This window comes from Macaca fascicularis, chromosome 7 (assembly GCF_037993035.2).
Source record: "Macaca fascicularis isolate 582-1 chromosome 7, T2T-MFA8v1.1".
Lineage (NCBI taxonomy): Eukaryota > Metazoa > Chordata > Mammalia > Primates > Cercopithecidae > Macaca > Macaca fascicularis.
The window spans coordinates 141,375,422-141,395,997 of record NC_088381.1 but is presented as its reverse complement, the minus strand read 5'-3'; the positions used below and the strand labels follow the sequence as shown (position 1 = coordinate 141,395,997).

Here is a 20,576-nt window from a genome sequence, read left to right as displayed (position 1 = left end):
TAATTACAAAAATTAGCCAGGTGTGTTGGCTTGCACCTGTAGTCCCAGCTACTTGGGAGGCTGATACAGGAGAATTGCTTGAACCCGGGAGGTGGAGGTTGTAGTGAGCCGAGGTCGCGCCACCGCACTCCGTCTCAAAAAACAACACGAAGCACAAAATCAAGTTACTAGAGACTCCCCAGGAGAAATGGCTACTTGACTGTTCTTTCCTTCTAGTCTTTGCATATTGCAGTGTTCCTTAGATGTCCTCATTTCTGAACAGGATGTTCCACCGGCAACTTCTCACCAAAAAGTGCAGAATTCTTGTTTACAAGGAATGCCCCCAGGCAGTTTGAGTTCCCCATAAACTTCTGCTCTGCAGATGAATTCACTGACTGAAGCCCTATCTAGGAGTTCCTCCACCTAACTTCTCTCCCTCCTTTCTCCAATACAAATTCTCAAATTCATTGTCCTCTCTCCGAAAAAGAAGTTATGTTTTCCTCTACTTGCATTCTTGATATCTGCCCTTCCTGCCCCTCTAAGATTTTGTTTCTTTAGCTGCAACTTCTCTGGCTCTTAAATTCGAGTTCTTAAATCTGGGCCTCTAATTTAACAGGCAATGTGGTGGCATGAGGGTGTAATTTTTGAGAACATGGTCACTGTCTGTCATGCAACTAATTGCTTTGTACATAAAGATTCCTTGTCTTCATTTGAATCATTTAAGAAATAAAAGTGCTAGGTCAAAAAGTAAGATACTTTTTGTGATTATTAATAGGTTTTACCAAACTGCCTTCCAAGAGGGTTTACAATGTTTCAAGCAATGATAAGCATAGTAGACTACAATACATGGCCTCTAGGACCTTTCTCTGTTTGAGCTTTCAACACTCCCTCTTTCTGAGTTGCACGCCTATCCAAACACTTGCCAAGGCTTTTAGATTTTGCCCTTACCCATGTCTAACATCCACCCTTTTTTATTTCTCACATGGTCTGTTACACACACAGTTCTCAACTGAGGGTGATATTGCCTCCATAGAGACATTTGGCAATGTCATATGGGGGCGAGGGGTTGTCTAACATCTAGTAAATAGACACTAGAGACACTGCTAAACATTCTACAATACTAAGGACGACCCTCCCACAACAAATAATTATCCAATGCAAAATGTCAGTAGTGTAGTGTTGAGACAGAGAAATCCTGGTTTATTACAAATAGCCTCCCAACTAGTCTCTTTACCTTTATTTTTTATTTTATTTTATTTTTTTTGAGACAGGATCTTGCTGTGTTGCCCCAACCCCTGTGTTGCAATGACCCAATCTTGGCTCAGTGCAACCTCCGCCTCCCAAGTTCAAGTGATTCTCCTGCCTCAGCCTCCCAGGTAGCTGGGATTATAAGCACCTGCTACCACCGAAGCTAATTTTTGTATTTTTAGTAGAGATGGGGTTTCACCATGTTGGTCAGGTTGGTCTCAAACTCCCGACCTCAGGTGATCCACCCATCTTGGCCTCCCAAAGTGCTGGAATTACAGGCATGAGCTACGGCGCCCAGCCATCTCTTTACCGTTAATTGCTCCTATATTAGCCGTTCTCACATTGCTATAAAGAACTACCTGAGACTGAGTAATTTATAAAGAAAAGAGGTTTAATTGGCTCACAGTTCCTCAGGCTGTACAGGAAGCATGGTTGGGGAGGCCTAAAGAAACTTAAAATCATGGTGGAAGGTGAAGGGGAAGCAAGCTCACGCCTGAAATCCCAGCATTTCAGGAGGCCGAGGTGGGTGGATCACGAGGTCAGGAGATCAAGACCATCCTGGCTAACACGGTGAAACCCCATCTCTACTAAAAATACAAAAAATTAGCCGGGCATTATGGCACACGCCTGTAGTCCCAGCTATTCTGGAGGCTGAGGCAGGAGAATTGCATGAACCCAGGAGGTGGAGGTTGCAGTGAGTCCAGATCGCGTCACTACACTCCAGCCTGGGTGACAGAGCGAGACTCCATCTCAAACAAAAACAAAAACAACCAGATCTTGTGAGAACTCAACCACCATCATTGAAAGCAGCAAGGGAGAAATCTGCCTCCATGATCCAATCACCTCCCACCGGGTCCCTCCCACAACATTGGGGATTACAAATCCCCACATGAGATTTGGGTAGGGACCTGGAGCCAAACCATATCATCTCCCATGCCAATTTATACCACAGATAGCTGCAAGATTAATTTTCTCAAGTTGAGGCCCCAAGCTTGTCGTCACCCTACTCAAAATCTACCCATGTGCCCCATTGACTAATCCAAGTTCCTCAGCTAGGTACTGAAGTCACAGAACGTTACAGCCTATCATCCCCAACCCCTATAAACTCTACTTCTACAAGATAGACTGTTTGCTGTTGCTTACCTATATCGTCCTTCATATGTTTTCTCAGGCTGTTTCCTCTGCATGCTGTCCTCCAGTTATCTTTTGTCAAAACCCTAACTAAAGCCCATTTCACATTCCGTCTCCTCTCCAAAGGCCCTACCATCGCCTTCACCTCAAGAGAATTTTGACTCTTTCACATGAATTTAACACATTGTGCTGATAATTCGTGCTCTTGTCATATTCCTTCCTAAATTCAAGGAAAAGACTTCCTTATGCCTTTTTCTATCCTGTCTTGCATTTAGCACACTGCCCTGGGATTACAAGCATGAGCCACCATGCCCTGCTAAAAATATAGGCTTTGTTTGTTTGTTTGTTTTGAGATGGAGTCTTGCTCTGTCACCCAGACTGGAGTGCAGTGGTGCTATCTTGGCCCACTGCAACCTCTGCCTCCCAGATTCAAGCAATTTTCCTGCCTCAGCCTCCCGAGTAGCTGGGATTATAGGCACGCCCTACCACACCCAACTAATTTTTATATTTTTAGTAGAGACGGGGTTTCCCATGTTGGCCAGGCTGGTCTCAAACTCCTGACCCAGGTGATCTGCCCGCCTCAGCCTCCCAAAGAGATGGGATTACAGGCGTGAGCCACTGCGCCCAGCCAAAATACAGTATTTTTTAAACAATAAACTTTACTTTCTCTAATTCATCTCATTTTTCTTGTGCTTGCCTTACTCTTCTGTTTTTTGTTTTGAATCAACAGAATTCCCTTTAAAAAAATCAAAGGAACTTGGCATTCTGAATATAGATGTTAATCATTGTTATTCAGAGAAACTGCTACAGAAAAGAAGAGCCAACAGTATGTTTAAGTATACATAGTATGGGGGCCGGGCGCGGTGGCTCACGCCTGTAATCCCAGCACTTTGGGAGGCCGAGGCGGGCGGATCACGAGGTCGGGAGATTGAGACCATCCTGGCTAACACGGTGAAACCCCATCTCTACTAAAAATACAAAAAATTAGCTGGGCGTAGTGGTGCGCGTCTGTAGTCCCAGCTACTCGGAGGCTGAGGCAGGAGAATGGCGTGAACCCAGGAGGCGCAGCTTGCAGTGAGCCGAGATGGTGCCACTGCACTCCAGCCTGGGCGACAAAGTGAGACTCCGTCTCAAAAATAAATAAATAAATAAATAAAATAAAGTATACATAGTATGATTTAAAACCTATCAGGAAAGTACCCCAAATTATCTCTCCCATCAAAATTCATCCCATCATTAGATAGTTATTCTTGAATTAGTCATTGTCACTTTCACTTCATCTATATCTAAAATGTAAATATACTGGGAAGGGTGATATATACTAAATTATAAGTTCCTTTTTTTTTTTTTTTTTCAAGACAGAGTCTCACTCTGTCACCCAGGCTGGAGTGCAATGGCACGATCTCGGCTCACTGCAATCTCCGCCTCCTGGGTTCAAGCGATTCTCCCGTCTCCTGTCTCCACCTCCCAAGTAGCTGGGATTACAGGTGCACGCCACCACGCCTGGTTAATTTTTGTATTTTCACTAGATGGGGTTTCGCCATGTTGGTCAAGCTGGTCTTGAACTCCTGAGCTCAGGCAAGCCACCCGCCTCAGTCTCCCAAAGTACTGGGATTACAGGTGTGAGCCACCGCACCTGGCCTCATAAATTCCTTTAAGTGTCTTTTCTTAAAGAAGGAAGGATAGCATGAGTTGTTGAAAGGGAGATGGTGAGAAAGAAATAAAAGGAAAGTAAAAGAAAGCAAATGTCTGAGGCAGTGGTTCTGAACCTGGGGCTATTTTGCACCCCCAGGGATCATTTAGCAATATCTAGAGATATTTTTGGTTGTCCAACAGTGGGGATGCTACTAGCATCTAGGGATGCTGTAAAACATTCTACAATGTACAATGAAGTCCCATAACAAAGGACTATCTGGCCCCAAATGTCATAACAAAGGACTATCTGGCCCCAAATGTCAATAAAAACTTTCAGATGGCAATTCATCAATACAAAATTTTGATATCCTTGACCCAGTAGTAATTCTACATCTAGAAATCTATCCTTAAAAAATATTCACTGGCCAGATGCAGTGGCTAGCACCTATAATCCCAATGCTTTGGGAGGCTGAGGTGGGTGGATTGCTTGAGCTCAGGAGTTCCAGACCAGCCTGAACAACATGGCGAGACGCCTTCACTATGAAAAATCAGCACTTTTTTCTTTCTATCTTTCTTTTTTTGTTGTTTTTGAGACAGAGTCTTGCTTTGTCACCTAGCCTGGAATGCAGTGGCATGATCTTGGCTCACTGCAGCCTCTGCCTGCCCAGGTTCAAGTGATTCTTGTACCTCACCTGAGTAGCTTGGATTACAGTCATGTGCCACGATGCCCAACTAATTTTTGTATGTTTAGTTGAGATAGGGTTTTACCATGTTGGCCAGGCTGGTCTCGAACTCCTGGCCCTAAGTGATCCAACTGCCTTGGCCTCCCAAAGTGCTGGGATTACACGAATGAGCCACCATGCCAAGTCAAAAAATTTTAAATACAAAAATTAGCCAGGCATGGTGATGTACACCTGTGGTCCCAGCTACTAGGGAGGCTAAGGTGGGAGGATGACTTGAGCCTGGGATGCAGAGGTTGCAGTGAGCTGAGATGCTGCCACTGCACTCCAGCCTGGGCAATAGAGCCAAACCTTGTCTCAAAAAAACAAACAAAAAAAGTCACCCATGTGTACAAAGATATTTATACATAGATGCTTGTTGCTTATAATTTCAAAACTGGAAATTACTCAAATATGTACCAATTGGCAGTTATTTAAAAGAATGACAAGGAAATGTCTATAATGTGTTAAAAAATCAAATTATAGAACAATATGTTGTCCCATTTTTTGCTAAAAAATGCAGCCCATATACATTATATATCATTTCTTTTACTTTTTTTTCCTTTTCCCTCTCCTCCCCCCTCCCCTCCCCTTTCCTTCATTTTCTTCTCTTTTCCTTTTTGAGACAGTTTCCCTCTCTCACCCAGGTGGGAGTGTAGTGGTGCAATCTTGGTTCACTGCACCCTCCACCTCCCAGGTTCAAGTGATTCTCCTGCTTCAGCCTCCCTAGCAGTTGGGATTACAGGCGCCTGCCACCATGCCCAGCCAATTTTTCTATTTTTAGCAAAGACAGGGTTTCACCATATTAGCTAAGCTGGTCTCAAACTGCTGACCTCAGGTGATCCACCTGCCTCACCCTTCCAAAGTGCTGGGATTACAGGCGTGAGCCTACATTATATATAATTTCTTTAAAACCATGTATGTTTTGTGTGTGTGTGTGTGTGTGTGTTTGTCTGCCTGCACACACACACACGCAACTGTGTGTGTTATATCTGGAAAGATATAAACCAAACTGAAGACAGAATTTCCCTCTGGGTAATGGAATTATTTGTTATAGAAGAACTTTCTTGGCCGGGCGCGGTGGCTCAAGCCTGTAATCCCAGCACTTTGGGAGGCCGAGACGGGCGGATCACAAGGTCAGGAGATCGAGACCATCCTGGCTAACACGGCGAAACCCCGTCTCTACTAAAAACACAAAAAATTAGCCGGGCGAGGTGGCGGCGCCTGTGGTCCCAGCTACTTGGGAGGCTGAGGCAGGAGAATGGCGTAAACCCGGGAGGCGGAGCTTGCAGTGAGCTGAGATCTGGCCACTGCACTCCAGCCTGGGCGACAGAGCGAGACTCCATCTCAAAAAAAAAAAAAAAAAAAAAAAAAGAAGAACTTTCTTGTTTAACTTTAGGATGTTAATATAAAGCTTAGGCTGGGTGTGGTGGCTCATGCCTGTAATCCCAGCACTTTGCGAGGCAGAGGCGGCCAGATCACTTGAGACCAGGAGTTTGAGACCAGCCTGGCCAACATGGTGAAACCCTGTCTCTACTAAAAAATACAAAATTTAGCCAGGTGTGGTGGCATGTACCTGTAATCCCAGTTACTCAGGTGGCTAAGGCACGAGAATTGTTTGAACCCGGGAGACAGAGGTTGCAGTGAGACGAGATCACACCACTGCACTCCAGCCTGGGCAACAGCGCAATACTTCATCTCAATAACAAACAAACAAACAAAAAAATCACAGTTTGAATAGGCCATCTGGACCCAAAAGCCTGAAATATCTTCTATTTGGCCTTTTACAGAACAAGTTGGCTGAGTCCTGCTATATCATAAAAGATGCTATCTAGGATGTTGAATTTCCAACTTTTTTGCTTGTTCATATAACCTATAAAATAATTTTGAAAAACGATGTCACCTCTTTACCTTCTTAAATTGACATCTAAAATGAGGCCAGACACAATGGATCACGGCTGTAATCCCAGCACTTTGGGAGGCTGAGGCAGATGGATCACTTGAGGTCGGGAGTTTGAGACCAGCTTGGCTAACATGGTAAAACCTGTCTCTTCTGAAAATAGAGAAAAATTAGCCAGGTATGGTGGTGCATGCCTGTAATCCCAGACACTCGGGAGGCTGAGACAGGAAAATCACTTGAACCTGGGAGGCGGAGGTTGCAGTGAGCTGAGATCGAGCCACTGCACTACAGCCTGGGTAACAGAGACGAGACTCTGTCTTAAAAAAAAAAAAAAAAAAAAAAAAAAAAAAAAAATTGACATCTGAAATGTTTTCATTTTAAATAGAAGCAGAGTTTAATTTCAAACCTGTATTCCAGCTTTATATATTGATATTTTAAGTTCAAAACTGAATTTAAATGCATCCATTTGAATCTAAATGCCATACAGTTTGATAACTACCATCATCCATTTTAAAAATAAAATTTGTGGCCGGGCGCGGTGGCTCAAGCCTGTAATCCCAGCACTTTGGGAGGCCGAGACGGGCGGATCACGAGGTCAGGAGATCGAGACCATCCTGGCTAACATAGTGAAACCCCGTCTCTACTAAAAAAGAGAAAAAAATAGCCGGGCGAGGTGGCGGGCTCCTGTAGTCCCAGCTACTCGGGAGGCTGAGGCAGGAGAATGGCGTAAACCCAGGAGGCGGAGCTTGCAGTGAGCTGAGATCCGGCCACTGCACTCCAGCCTGGGACACAGAGCCAGACTCCATCTCAAAAAAATAAATAAATATATAAATAAAATAAAATTTGTAAGCTCTTCTTTAAAATTAAAAATATTACATCTTAAAAAAAACCGCTCACATTTCCTTTATGAAGTAACTTCCACACAGATTTTTATCCTAATAGTCAATTGTGCTTGAAAGTATTTATTTTTCAGCATCACATCTGCAACAAAAATCTGTATTTAAATTGAGGTTTGGGGCATGATGGTACATGTAGTTTTAGCTACATGTGAGGCCAGAGACAGGAGGATCACTTGAGCCCAGGAGTTTAAGGTTATAGTGAGCTATGATCGTGCCTGTGAATAGGTGCTAGCTACTGCACTCTGGCAGCTGGGGCAACATAGTAAAAAACAAAAAAACAAACAAAAAACACTTGATGTAAAAAATGAAGGTTTAAAATGTATTTTCCATGACTAGAAGACTGTCTATATTTCTTTCAGGTAATCGTTACAATTATTATTAGTATACTTCATGTTTCAATTTTCCATACATAAATCAGAAATATTAACCCACACTCCCTTGGGAAACAATTTTATTAACTAGAGTACAGTACTATGTGCAATTCCTGTTATATTTAGTCTTACAGATTCCACACATTTCCAAAGTTTTTCCCACTCCCTTCACTGAAGTTGTTCTATACATTTGTTTCTCTTGCTACATACAGTTTGTATTCCTTCCTAAATCCCCTTACTTCCTAAATTATTATTATTATTAATTTTTGCCTACATTTACTCTGGCTGGGTGGGGTGACTCATGCCTGCAATCCCAGCACTGTGGGAGGCTGAGGTGGGTGGATCACCTGAGGGTCAGGAGTTCGAGACCAGCCTGGCCAACATCTCTACTAAAATACAAAAAATACAAAAACTAGCTGGGCATGGTGGTGCGTGCCTGTAATCCCAGCTACTTGGGTTGCTGAGGCATTTAAAAGAAGCTTGAATTTGGGAGGCAGAGGTTACAGTGAGCCGAGATTGCACCATTGCACTCTAGCCTGGGTGACAAGAGTGAAACTCTGTCTCAAAAAATAAGGTTCACTCTTCGTGCTGTAAAGTTCTATGTGTTTTAACAAATGAATAATGTCATGTATCCATCAGATATTATACAGAATATTCAGAATAGTTTCACCACCTTAAAAAGTCTCCTCTGCTTCCCTTTTTTTTTTTTTTGAATGGAGTCTCTAAGTCTGCCTCTGTCGCCCAGGCTGGAGTGCAGTGGCGCAGTCTTGGCTCACTGCAGTCTCCGCTTCCTAGGTTCAAGTGATTCTCCTGCCTCAGCCTTCCAAGTAGCTGGGATTACAGGCACCTGCACCATGTCCATCTAATTTTTGTATTTTTAGTAGAGATGGGGTTTCACCATGTTGGCCAGGCTGGTCTTGAACTCCCGACCTCAAGTGATCTGCCTGCCTCAGCCTCCCAAAGTGCTAGGATTACAGGTGTGAGCCACCGTGCCCAGTCAATTATTCATTTTTTAAGTAATGAAAAACAAGATAAATAATACATTGGTTTTATTACTTAACTGGTAATGCAATATAATATATAACTGAAATTATAACTTATTAGTGAAGTAAAGAATATTATAAGAGATATTGTGTTCCTTCTACAAATGTGTGAGTGGACATATATCAAACTCTGGTGTTAGGCTTTTATTTTTATTTTTTAATGGGCAGCTTTTAAAGCCAAAGTAGGCTCAGAGAGACTCCCCTGGTGTTAGACTTTTGAGATTAATTAAAGAATAATCTCTGGGCGCGGTGGCTCATGCCTGTAATCCCAGCACTTTGGGAAGCCGAGGCAGGCAGATCACGAGGCCAGGAGTTCAAGACCAGCCTGACCAACATGGTGAAACCCTGTTTCTACTAAAAATACAAAAAAATTAGCGGGGCGTGGCCAGGCATGGTGGCTCACACCTGTAATCCCAGCACATTGGCAGGCCGAGGCCGGCGGATCACCTGAGGTCAGGAGTTCCAGACCAGTCTGGCCAACATGGAGAAACCCCATCTCTACTAAAAATACAAAATTAGCAGAGTGTGGTGGCCCATGCCTGTAATCCCAGCTACTTGGGAGGCTGAGGCAGGAGAATCCCTTGAACTTTGGGGGCAGAGGTTGAGGTGAGCTGAGATCCTGCCATTGCACTCCAGCCTGGGCAACAAGAGCGAAACTCCGACTCAAAAAAAAAAAAAAAAAAAAAAAAACAAAAGAAAACAAAAGAAAAGAAAGAAAGAAAAAAGGCCGGGCGCGATGGCTGATGCCTATAATCCCAGTACTTTGGGAGGCCGAGGTGAGTGGGTCACAAGGTCAGGAGATCCAGACCATCCTGACTAACATGGTGAAACCTCGTCTCTACTAAAAATACCAAAAAATTATCGGGGCATGGTGGTGGGCGCCTGCAGTCCCAGCTACTCGGGAGGCTGAGGCAGGAGAATGGCGTGAACCCGGGAGGGAGAGCTTGCAGTGAGCCGAGATGGCGCCTCTGCACTCCAGCCTGGGCGAGAGTGCAAGACTCTGTCTCAAAAAAAAAAAAAAAAAAAAAATTAGCTGGGCGTGGTGGCGGGCGCCTGTAATCCCAGCTGCTTCAGAGGCTGAGGCAAGAGAATCACTTGAACCCGGGAGTCGGAGGTTGCAGTGAGCCAAGATTGCACCACTGAACTCCAGCCTGGGCAACAGAGTAGGACTCTGTCTCAAAAAAAAGGAGACATACTATGGCCAAAGACGCCTTCACTTCGTCTCTGTCACTCACACGAGACACGTCTGGCATATGCACTCATGTTTGCATGTTTCTCTGCAGCCTGTGAAGCCCCGCACACCAAATCCCTGGATACAAAGTTCAGTCCCAGGCCTAACCACACGAAGCAGAGTTCGTTCATCACTTGTCAAAGATCTACGCACCTCTCGGGAGAAAAGGATTGCTGTGGGACCATTTAGATCGGACTACCCAGCTCTTTAGCTGGGTAAATTCTCAGAGAGAACTTTTTTTCCACATTTTTTTCTAGAGAACATTTTCTCTAAGCTGAACACTTCTCTTACTTCAAGATGCAGGAAGCAGTGAACCTGGTCTCGTTGGGTCTTTTTAATTGATACTGTACAATCTTGTTGTCACTATGTTTATAAAGAAAAATTGTTTAACAGTAGACCTCATGTCTTAATGCGCACTATTTACACGGAAGGTTAAAGAAAATTGACATCACATTAGACGACAAAGCATATTTTTCCACGCCCCAGAAAGGTCATGTACTAAATATGGGTCAGAATTCCAAATCTTTCTAAAGCGGAAGGATCCAGCGTCTTTTGCAAGCAGTACAAATTGCCCTCTGAAACCCAAATTAGGGCTGGGCACCATGGCTTATGCCTGTAATCCCAGCACTCTGAGAGGCCAAGCAAGGTGGGTGAATCACATGAGGCCAAGAGTTTGAAACCATCCTGGCCAGCATGATGAAACCTCGTTTCTACTAAAAATACAAAAAAATTAGCTGAGTGTGGTGGCACACACCTGTAATCCCAGCTACTAGGTAGGCTGAGGAAGGAGAATAGCTTGAACGCAGGAGGCGGTGTTTGCAGTGAGCCAAGATTGCGCCACAGCATTCCAACCTGGATGACAGAATGAGATTCTGTCTCAAAAAATAATAAAATAAAATCCAAACTAGAATCCCATTTGTCTAGGAAAGAAACAGCTTAGGTGACTTTTTAAATCTACCAGTCTAGTCTTGTTCTAGATTAGGTTCTTTAACTGCAGTCCACAGAGCAATGTGGAAGCCATGTCAGGGAACTATTGCAAAAAAACCAGACCAGCATAATCATTTCCCCCTTTGTGTGGGTGGGTGTGAATGCATCTCTACCCCTGGGAAACAACTCCACAGTTTCACAAGGCCGATTAGCAATTCTCATGAGTCTCAATGTACTTAATATTTGAAATACTCAGGCGGATCATAGAACAGCTGTAAACTGAATCTATATCATAAGATGGGATTCTGTAAGAGCACATGATACCCAAAAATTGCCATGGATGAGGAAAGACCCAGATTTCCAAATAGTGTGAATCCAGCTTCCTTTCCTAAATACTGATTGCTGTTTACACCCTAAAATGTTTGAGATATTCATTAATGAAAATAAAGAAAACGTGAACCTCTCCCCTTTTTTCTTCCCCTAATCACATCCTCTCTTCCCATGGCACTGTTACTGTGAAAAATATAAAAGGCAAGGCCGGGCATGGTGGCTCACGCCTGTAATCCCAGCACTTTGGGAGGCCGAGGCAGGTGGATCACCTGAGGTCAGGATTTCAAGACCAGCCTGGCCAACATAGTGAAACCTCGTCTCTACTAAAAATACAAAAATTAGCGGGGCATGGTGGCAGGCACCTGTAATCCCAGCTACTTGGGAGGCTGAGGCAGGAGAATAACTTGAACCTGGGAGGCGGAGGTTGCAGTGAGCCGAGATCCTGACACTGCGCTCTGGCCTGAGAGACAGAGTAAGACTCCACCGTCTCAGTATATATATATATATATATATATATATATAGAGAGAGAGAGAGAGAGAGAGAGAGAGAGAGAGAGAACGCGAGCGCAATATTTTCTCCTATAAATTCCGAACTGCTATGAAACACAGTGCAGGGAATCTTTGGGGATATGAGTTAACTTCGTAATAGAAACTCTTCCCTTTCCTTGACTCATGTAACCCATGGAATGAGTTACTTTCCCTCTAAGTGAAATACTAATCTAAAAAGCACTATCACATGGATCAAAGTTACTTCCTCATCCAACCTGAGGATTCTGGGATCTGGCTACTATGAGACATTCAAGACAATGAATAATTCTGTATGAGCACTTTCTCAGCCCCTCTATCTTTGAATTTGTCATTTCATAGTGAAAGGACTTTATTGTGCACTCTTCGCTTTGCTGGCAAGAGCAAGGGAGCCTAACTGAACCCTTCAGTCAGTCAGCCAGCAAGACCATACAGAGGGTCTGTTAGGCCATCAGCACTGTGGGAGACGGAGCAGCAGCAGAAGAAATGGCCCTTGTCCTCAAGGAATTTACAAGGGGTTTTAGAAGACAGACACACAAGAACCTTTCAAAGACAATATGCTTAATTTAGTGAGAATTGTGTGGTACACAGCAGATGTGCTGTAGGAGTTCAGGGAAGGAGGGCAGAAGTCGTCATGGAGACATGCGAATTTGCGTTGGATCTGAGAGGGCACAAGATTTAGGCAGAGAGGAGTAGGGAGGACCTTCCCGGTAAAGGGAGGGAAGGGAGAAAAGGCTGGGGGAAGGAAGGAGCTCAGCAAGAGTCCATGACAGCTCCTTTCCCCTCTCCTGTTTTCACAGTAGTTCGCAAGTTTCTTCACCACAGAGAGGCAGAGGCAGGCATCTGCTCTCTTTACCATCACGGTTTTGTTTTTTTGTGTTTTTGTTTTTGTTTTTGAGACGGGTTCTCACTCTGTTGCCCATGCTGAAGTGTGGTGGTGAGATCTCGGCTCACTACAACTCAATCTCCTGGGCTCAAGTGACCCTCCCACCTCAACCTCCTCAGTAGATGGGACCACAGGCATGCACCACAATGCCTGGCTAATTTTTATATTTTTTGTAGAGATGGGGTCTTGCTATGTTGCCTAGGTCAGTCCCAAATTCCTGGCTCAAGTGATCTGCCCTCCCAATGTGCTGGAACAACAGGCATGAGCCACTGTGCCCCGCCATGTTTCTGTTAATCTTTTTTTTTTTTTTTTTTTTTTGAGGTGGAGTCTTGCTCTGTTGTCCAGTCTGGAGTCAGGGTGGCATGATCTTAGTTCACTGCAACCTCCGCCTCCCAGGTTCAAGCGATTCTCCTGCCCCAGCCTCCCAAGTAGCTGGGATTATAGGCACATACCACCATGCCCAGATAATTTTTTGTATTTTTAGTAGAGACAGGGTTTAACCATGATAGCCAAGCTGGTTTCGAACTCCTGACCTCAAGTGAATCTTCACCTGCCTCGGCCTCCCAAAGTGCTAGGATTATAGGCATGAACTACCACGCCCAGGCTTGTTAATCTATTAACAAAATGTAATGAGAAAATACTCCAGAAGTTCCACAAATCCTTTATAAAGGGCCCTACTTGTCCTTCCTAGCTGAGGCATTTACAGGCGATTCTCACTTCTCACAAAGATAAATGTGTCAGGTGTTTCCTTTTCATTGCTCCTTTTGTCATCTTTCCTCTACCTTGCTTCTGCCACACTCATTAACTCCACTGGTTGATTAGACAAGGGACTGATCCCTATCCTGCCATAAAAGAAAGCTTCTGTTTGGGCCAGCATGTGGGAGAAACATGCCGACTTTCCCTTAGTCAGGATCTAGATAAATTTTTCATTTTTCAATCAAGATTCATGTTTCCATTGGTTTACACGTTCCATCTAAGTTACCATCCCCCGCGTGAACCACGTCAGCCAGACCAACAGCAAAGTGGGGGTTGTGGGTCAGAAGGAAAGCACCTCTGTTAGAATTTCCTCTCCCCCACCTGTCCCATGGTTTCTTTCTTTCTTTCTTTCTTTCTTTTTTAAGAGACAGAGTTTCTTGCTCTTTCATCCAGACTGGAGTACAGTGTTGCGACCTAGGCTCACTGCAACCTCTGCCTCTGGTTTTCAAGTGATTCTCGTGCCTCAGCCTCCTGAGTAGCTGGGATTACAGGTGTGAGCCACCACACCCAGCTAATATTAATTTTTTTTAGTAAAGATGGGGTTTCACTATGTTAGCCAAGCTGGTCTCAAACTCCTGGCCTCAAGTGATCCACCTGCCTCAGCCTCCCAAAGTGCTGGGATTATGGGCATGAGCCACCGCACCCGGCCTTCCCATCATTTTTTGATGGGCTATATTGTCAGCAAACATTTACCAGATACATAATTAGTAGCCACCATGGATATGCCAGCAAATATCACGTGCTTTTTCTGACTTTGGGAATTTGTTGTCCAATTGGATAAAATGGACTTTTCTTGTTGGAGGCAGCAACAGAGCCTTTCAGAGGTCAAGAGCAATCTGGTTACTCCTTTATTTATTTATTTTTTTGAGACGGAGTCTTTGTTCCCCAGGCTGGAGTGCAGTGGCGCGATCTCGGCTCACTGCAAGCTCCACCTCCCGGGTTCATGCCATTCTTCTGCCTAGCTGGGACTACAGGCGCCCACCACCACACCCGGCTAATTTTTTGTATTTTGGTAGTAGAGACAGGGTTTCACCGTGTTAACCAGGGTGGTCTCGATCTTCTGACCTCGTGATCCGCCCGCCTCAACCTCCCAAAGTGCTGGGATTATAGGCGTGAGCCACCGCGCCTGGCCTGGTTACTCTTTTTTGAGACCCTAGTTATAATTTTAAAAATGAAGTGCCAAAACTGAATTTTAAAAAGTTTTAGTAGATTTTTAATGTGTATGCTTAAGGTTTTTTTGTTTGTTTTTGAGACAGTCGTATTGTGTCGCCCAGGCTGGAGTACAGTGGCACAATCTTGGCTCACTGCAACCTCCACCTCCCAGGTTCAAGCCATTCTCCTGCCTCAGCCTCCTGAGTAGCTGGGATTACAGGCATGCGCCACCATGCCCAGGTAATTTTGTATTTTTAGTAGAGACAGGGTTTCTCCAGGTGGGCCAGGCTGGTCTCAAACTCCTGACCTCAAGTAATCCACTCACTTCAGCCTTCCAAAGTGCTGAGATTACAGGCGTGAGCCACTGCACCCAGGCAAGTTATCATTTTTTTTTTAAACACAAACAATTACAATGAGTTTCTTTTGAAATAATGTTAAAAAAATCGAAATTAGCCGGGCGCGGTGGCCCAAGCCTGTAATCCCAGCACTTTGGGAGGCTGAGATGGGCGGATCACAAGGTCAGGAGATCAAGACCATCCTGGCTAACACGGTGAAACCCCGTCTCTACTAAAAAATACAAAATATTAGCCGGGCGTGGTGGTGGGCGCCTGTAGTCCCAGCTACTCAGGAGGCTGAGGGAGGAGAATGGCGTGAACCCGGGAGTCGGAGCTTGCAGTGAGCTGAGATCTGGCCACTGCACTCCAGCCTGGGCAACAGAGCGAGACTCCGTCTCAAAAAAAAAAAAAAAATCGAAATTGACATGAATGCATGAATGTGTATAGCAACAGAGGGAGACCCCCATCTCTACAAAACATAAAAAATACCAGCCTGAGCAACATGGCAAAACCCCATCTCTACAAAAAATACAAAGATAGCTGGGCATGGTGGCATGTGCCTCTGGTCCTAGCTGAGCCCAGGAGTTCAAGGCTACAGTGAGCTATTATCATGCCATTGCATTCCAGCCTAGGCAACAAAGCAAGACCTTGTCTTAAAAAAAAGAATCTGGAGAGAGGATCAGGCAGTTAGTGCCTTCATTAGACCACACTATCCCATCAACACCAAACTGTTGTTTAGAGGGCTTCAGCTCACAGCACCATGCAATTCCCTAAAGCTTCTGAGTTTGAGACTCCCCCACGCAGAAACTAAGTGGAGCACATAAGACTTCCAAAAGCCTCTGCAAAGCAATGTGGTATTGCGGGAAAATGGTAGACGCAAGTTCAAGTTACCTACTGCTAATAATAAATGTGTGAGTTTGTGCAACTTACTTTATCCTTCTGACTTTTACTTTCATCAATTGCAAAACGAGAAGACTATCTCATGGGTCTCTTGCATGTGGCTCCCAACCAGGTTGCATGTTAAAATCGCAGTTTAAAAATGTCACAGCCTGAGTCATACCTCCTGCAACTTAAATCGGCGTCTCCAAGGGTGAGATCCAGACACGAGTAGATTTTTAAAGCTTCACATGTCATTCTAATATGCATCCAGGGTTGAAAATCACGGTGAAGCCAGGCGCGATGGCTCACGCCTGTAATCCCAGCACTTTGGGAGGCTGAGGTGGGCGGATCATCTAAGGTTGGGAGTTCGAGACCAGCCTGACCAAGGTGAAACCCCGTCTCTACTAAAAATACAAAAATTAGCCTTGCATGGTGGCCGGCACCTGTAGTCCCAGCTACATGGGAGGCTGAGGCAGGATAATTGCTTGAACCTGGGAGGCGGAGGTAGCAGTGAGCCGAGATCGCACCACTGCACTCCAGCCTGGGCGACAAAGCGAGACTCCGTCTCAAAAAAAAAAAAAAGAAAAAATAAAATCACTGGTGAGAATTAAATAATGTTACTGTACTTCTGTAAATCAGGTGCCCTGTTAGTTCCTAGTCATTCCTCAATTTAAATTTCAAACCAGCAATGGACTGTGCTTTTGGTGTGTGTTCTAAAATTTTACCACTAGATGTCACTTTGACCATACAAGTTGGTTCTTGGACGCTTCTGCTTCTCGGTTCTCAGAGTAACAACTATATAGCATCATCACAACCATTTGTTGAGCACCTGCTGAATGCCAGGCAAAGTGCCAATTTTCTTTCTTTTTCTTTTCTTTTTTTTTTTTTTTTGAGACAGGGTCTCACTCTGTCGCCCAGGCTGGAGTGCAGTGCTGCAATCATGGCTCACTGTAGGTTTGACCTTCTGGGCTGAAATGATCCTCTTGCCTCAGCCTTCCCAGTAGCTGGGACTATAGGCATGTACCACCGCACCCAGCTAGTTTTTAATTTTTTTGTGGAGATGAGGTATCCCTCTGTTTCCCAGGCTGGTCTCAAACTTGTGGGCTCAAGTGATCCTCCCATCTCAGCCTCCCAAAATGTTGGGATTACAGGCCACCATGCCCAACTGCCAATGATTCTTAGAACACATGACTTCCAGTCACATAACAACAAATAAGCAAGGTAGTTATTATCCCAGTCATGAAGAAAGAATCTGTGAAAGAAAGAAAGAAAGAAAGAAAGAAAGAAAGAAAGAAAGAAAGAAAGAAAGAAAGTTACAAAGAATCTGTGACTTGTACAAAGATACACAGTTAGTGGCAGAACTGGGATTCCAGCTTCATTCATTCATTCACTCATTCAAAAACACTGAACAGGCTGGGTGTGGTGGCTCATGCCTGCAGTTACTGCAGTTTGGGAGGCCGAGGTGGGAGGATTACTTGAGCTCAAGAGTTCGAGACCAGCCTAGGCAACATGGTGAGACCCCATCTCTACCAAAAAAAATAAATAAATAAAAAATAATTAGCCAGGCATGATGGCACGTGCCTGTAGTGCCCATATACTCAGAGCCTGAGGTGGGAGGATCACTTGAGTTCAGGAGGCAGAGGTTACAGTGAGCTGAGATGGGGCCAATGCACTCCAGCCTGGGTGACAGAGCCAGACCCTGTCTCAAAATTAATTAATTAATTAAAATTTTAAAACACTGGACCAGGCACGGTGGCTCACACCTGTAATCCTAGCACTTTGGGAGGCTGAGGCAGGTGCAGTGCCTGAGCTCAGGAGTTCGAGACCAGCCTGGGCAACACGGTGAAACCCCATCTCTGCTAAAATACAAAAAATTAGCTGCGTGTGGTGGCAGGCGCCTGTAGCCCCAGCTACTCAAGAGGCTGAGGCAGGGGAATCGCTTGAACCCGGGAGGCAGAAGTTGCAGTGAGCCGAGATTGCGCCACTGCACTCCAGCCTAGGTGACAGAGCAAGACTCTGTCTCCCCCCGCCACAAAAAAAAAAAAAAAAAAAAATGAAAACACTGAACATTTACTATGTGCAAGGTACTGTACCTGGTATCAGAAATTCAAAGATGAATATAGCATAGTTCTCATTCTCCAGATGTTCTTTTTTTTTTTTTTTTTTTGAGACGGAGTTTCGATCTTGTTGCCCAGGCTGGAGTGCAATGGTGCGATCTCGGCTCACTGCAACCTCCGCCTCCCAGGTTCAAACGATTCTCCTGCTTCAGCCTCCCGAGTAGCTGGGATTACAGGCATGTGCCACCATGCCCTGCTAATTTTGTACTTTTAGTAGAGGCGGGGTTTCTCCATGTTGCTCAGGCTGGTCTTGAACTCCCGACCTCAAGTGATCTGCCCGCCTCGGCCTCCCGAAGTGCTGGGATTAGAGGCTTGAGCCAACACGCCCAGCCAGAAGTTCATTTTTAACCTTCACTTGTAGGTACATTTGAGAAGAAAAGGTAGGCACTTTTTTTACAGTTGTTCGTGGCCCCAGGTTAGCTCTGTCTTTGAAAGAACTTAAATGTTGTGTTCCTAAGAGGGCAGGATGACCCTTAGGTAGAGTTTTCCACTGTGTCCAGCCACTATGATAAAAGAATATTTCTGAAAGCTTATTAGGTAACTAAAAGACTAGGGATCACATCTGGTCTGTTTTATCACTGCCTTATTTAATTATTTATATCCTCAGCAAACAAACTATTGGCATTGGGTATGTATCTAATTTTTAATCAATAAATGTTTACTGAATAAATGAATTCCTAGTACTGTGTTAAACATTGTGCAAAAAGAGCCATGAGAGAAATATGTAAAGAAGTCTGCATCTGCCCGGGCACGGTGGCTCATGCCTATAATTCCAGCAATTTGGGAGCCTGAGGCAGGTGGATCTCTTGAGGTCAGGAGTTCAAGACCAGCCTGGCCAATATGGGGACACTCCATCTGTACTAAAAATACAAAAATTAGCTGGGCGGGTGGTGCATGCCTGTAATCCCAGCTACTCGGGAGGCTGAGGCAGGAAAATCACTTGAACCCAGGAGGGGGAGACTGCAGTGAGCCGAGATAGTGCCATTGCACTCCAGCCTGGCGAAGAAAGAGATTCCAACTCAAAAAAAAAAAAAAGAAAGAAAGAAAGAAAAAAGAAAGAAAGAAAAAAAGAAATCCGCATCTTACTCTGATAAGCAAATCTGAATATTTCCTTCCAAAAGTAGCACCTTGTTTTAAACGCCTCCGCTGATTCATCCCTAAGGTGGGAAAGACTTAGAGATCTCAGACAGGATTCCAAATGAGCCAGGGACCAGAGGATTATTAGATTCAGGGTCTAATGACTGCGCTAGAGTCTGTTCCCATGTTGCAAGGATACCAGCTGTATCTATTTGAGTTGTCATTCATCAACCAAGCAGTTTGACAATTAGGACCGTAAGGATGACCAGGCTGGGTCAGACCTATCCAACAGGTTAAAAGTTATTCAAGTTATTCAAGCAGTGGTCCTCAAGCCTGGTTATAAATCAGAATCACTTGGGGGAGCTTTGCAAAAATATACAGACCCCACTCCAACCTACTGAATTGGAATACCAGGAACTAGGAGAGAGACCTGAGACTTTCACATAGGACTAGGGTTGAAAATGAGTAGTTCAAGAGCCATCCAGTTTTACTCATATACGGCTCTGCAATTCATAAGTGTGCCCTGATTTTTTTTCCTGTATTCTGATTGTTTTCCTTCCCTGGGTAATGAGTGCCATGCATTTACTACCTACAGTTTGGAGTAGTCTTCCTTTATGTTGGTCCTAAGCTTAACTCTCCTGGCACTTTGTAAGAGACATTGAAACCTAAGATTTGGGGATTTGAGAGATGAGTTCATGTTGATCTTACCCATGCCATTTGTAATATTATAGGTTGAGCTCTCTCACAGAGCTTGCTTAGCAGTCACAAGCCCATTCTTGAGATTTTTCTTAGTTCACAAGGAGCTCTGGCTTTATCAAGAGATCCATTCTGCACAAGCTAGACAACCTTTGTCCACTTTGTGTAATAGGAGAAAAATAATATCTGTTCCTCTGATGATTGTGACCCGGGATGATTGCAGCATAGGTCATTCAGGACAGGTAAGCACTTGTTGCCAGCTTAGATTAAAGTCCTGTTCTGAGTCTAGTCAGCCTGTCTGCTTTGGAGAGACCAGGAAGGGAAATATTCTTGCATTTAAGGGCTCAAACACAAATATATTTATTTGGAATGATAATCTAGATGGTTCATAGAACAGAGACCAGAGGAGGGAGTCAAGTGGAAGCATTTGTGGTAAAGTATACATGGAAATAAATAGAGAAGGAAAATACTAGGGTTATGTACCTATGTACCTGCCAAATAGAAAGAAAAAAGATCTGGTTTAAGCACATCACATTCCTTTAAAAAAAAAAAAAAAAAAAAAAGGCTAAGTGTTTGGAGATGAAGAGCCACAATTGGGGTGATCATTTGGGAATCTCCAAGTATTCTTTGGTGAGTTAATGTTTCTAAGTTGCCTTATGCACATGTGAAAGAGAGAAAGAGAGGAGAGAAAGGGAGGAGAAGTGTCAACAGGTCACAGCCTGTACATCATCCCCCTAGGC

The 20,576-nt window shown here is 44.4% G+C and overlaps 1 protein-coding gene across 1 annotated transcript in view; it reads left to right on the top strand.

The window, feature by feature from the left end:
* HEATR4 (HEAT repeat containing 4) overlaps positions 1-20,576 on the top strand; it is a 63,651-nt gene that overhangs the window by 35,310 nt on the left and 7,765 nt on the right. The window contains 1 exon segment of the mRNA XM_065547613.2: positions 10,209-10,371. Coding sequence (XP_065403685.1) covers positions 10,209-10,371 — 163 coding nt within the window.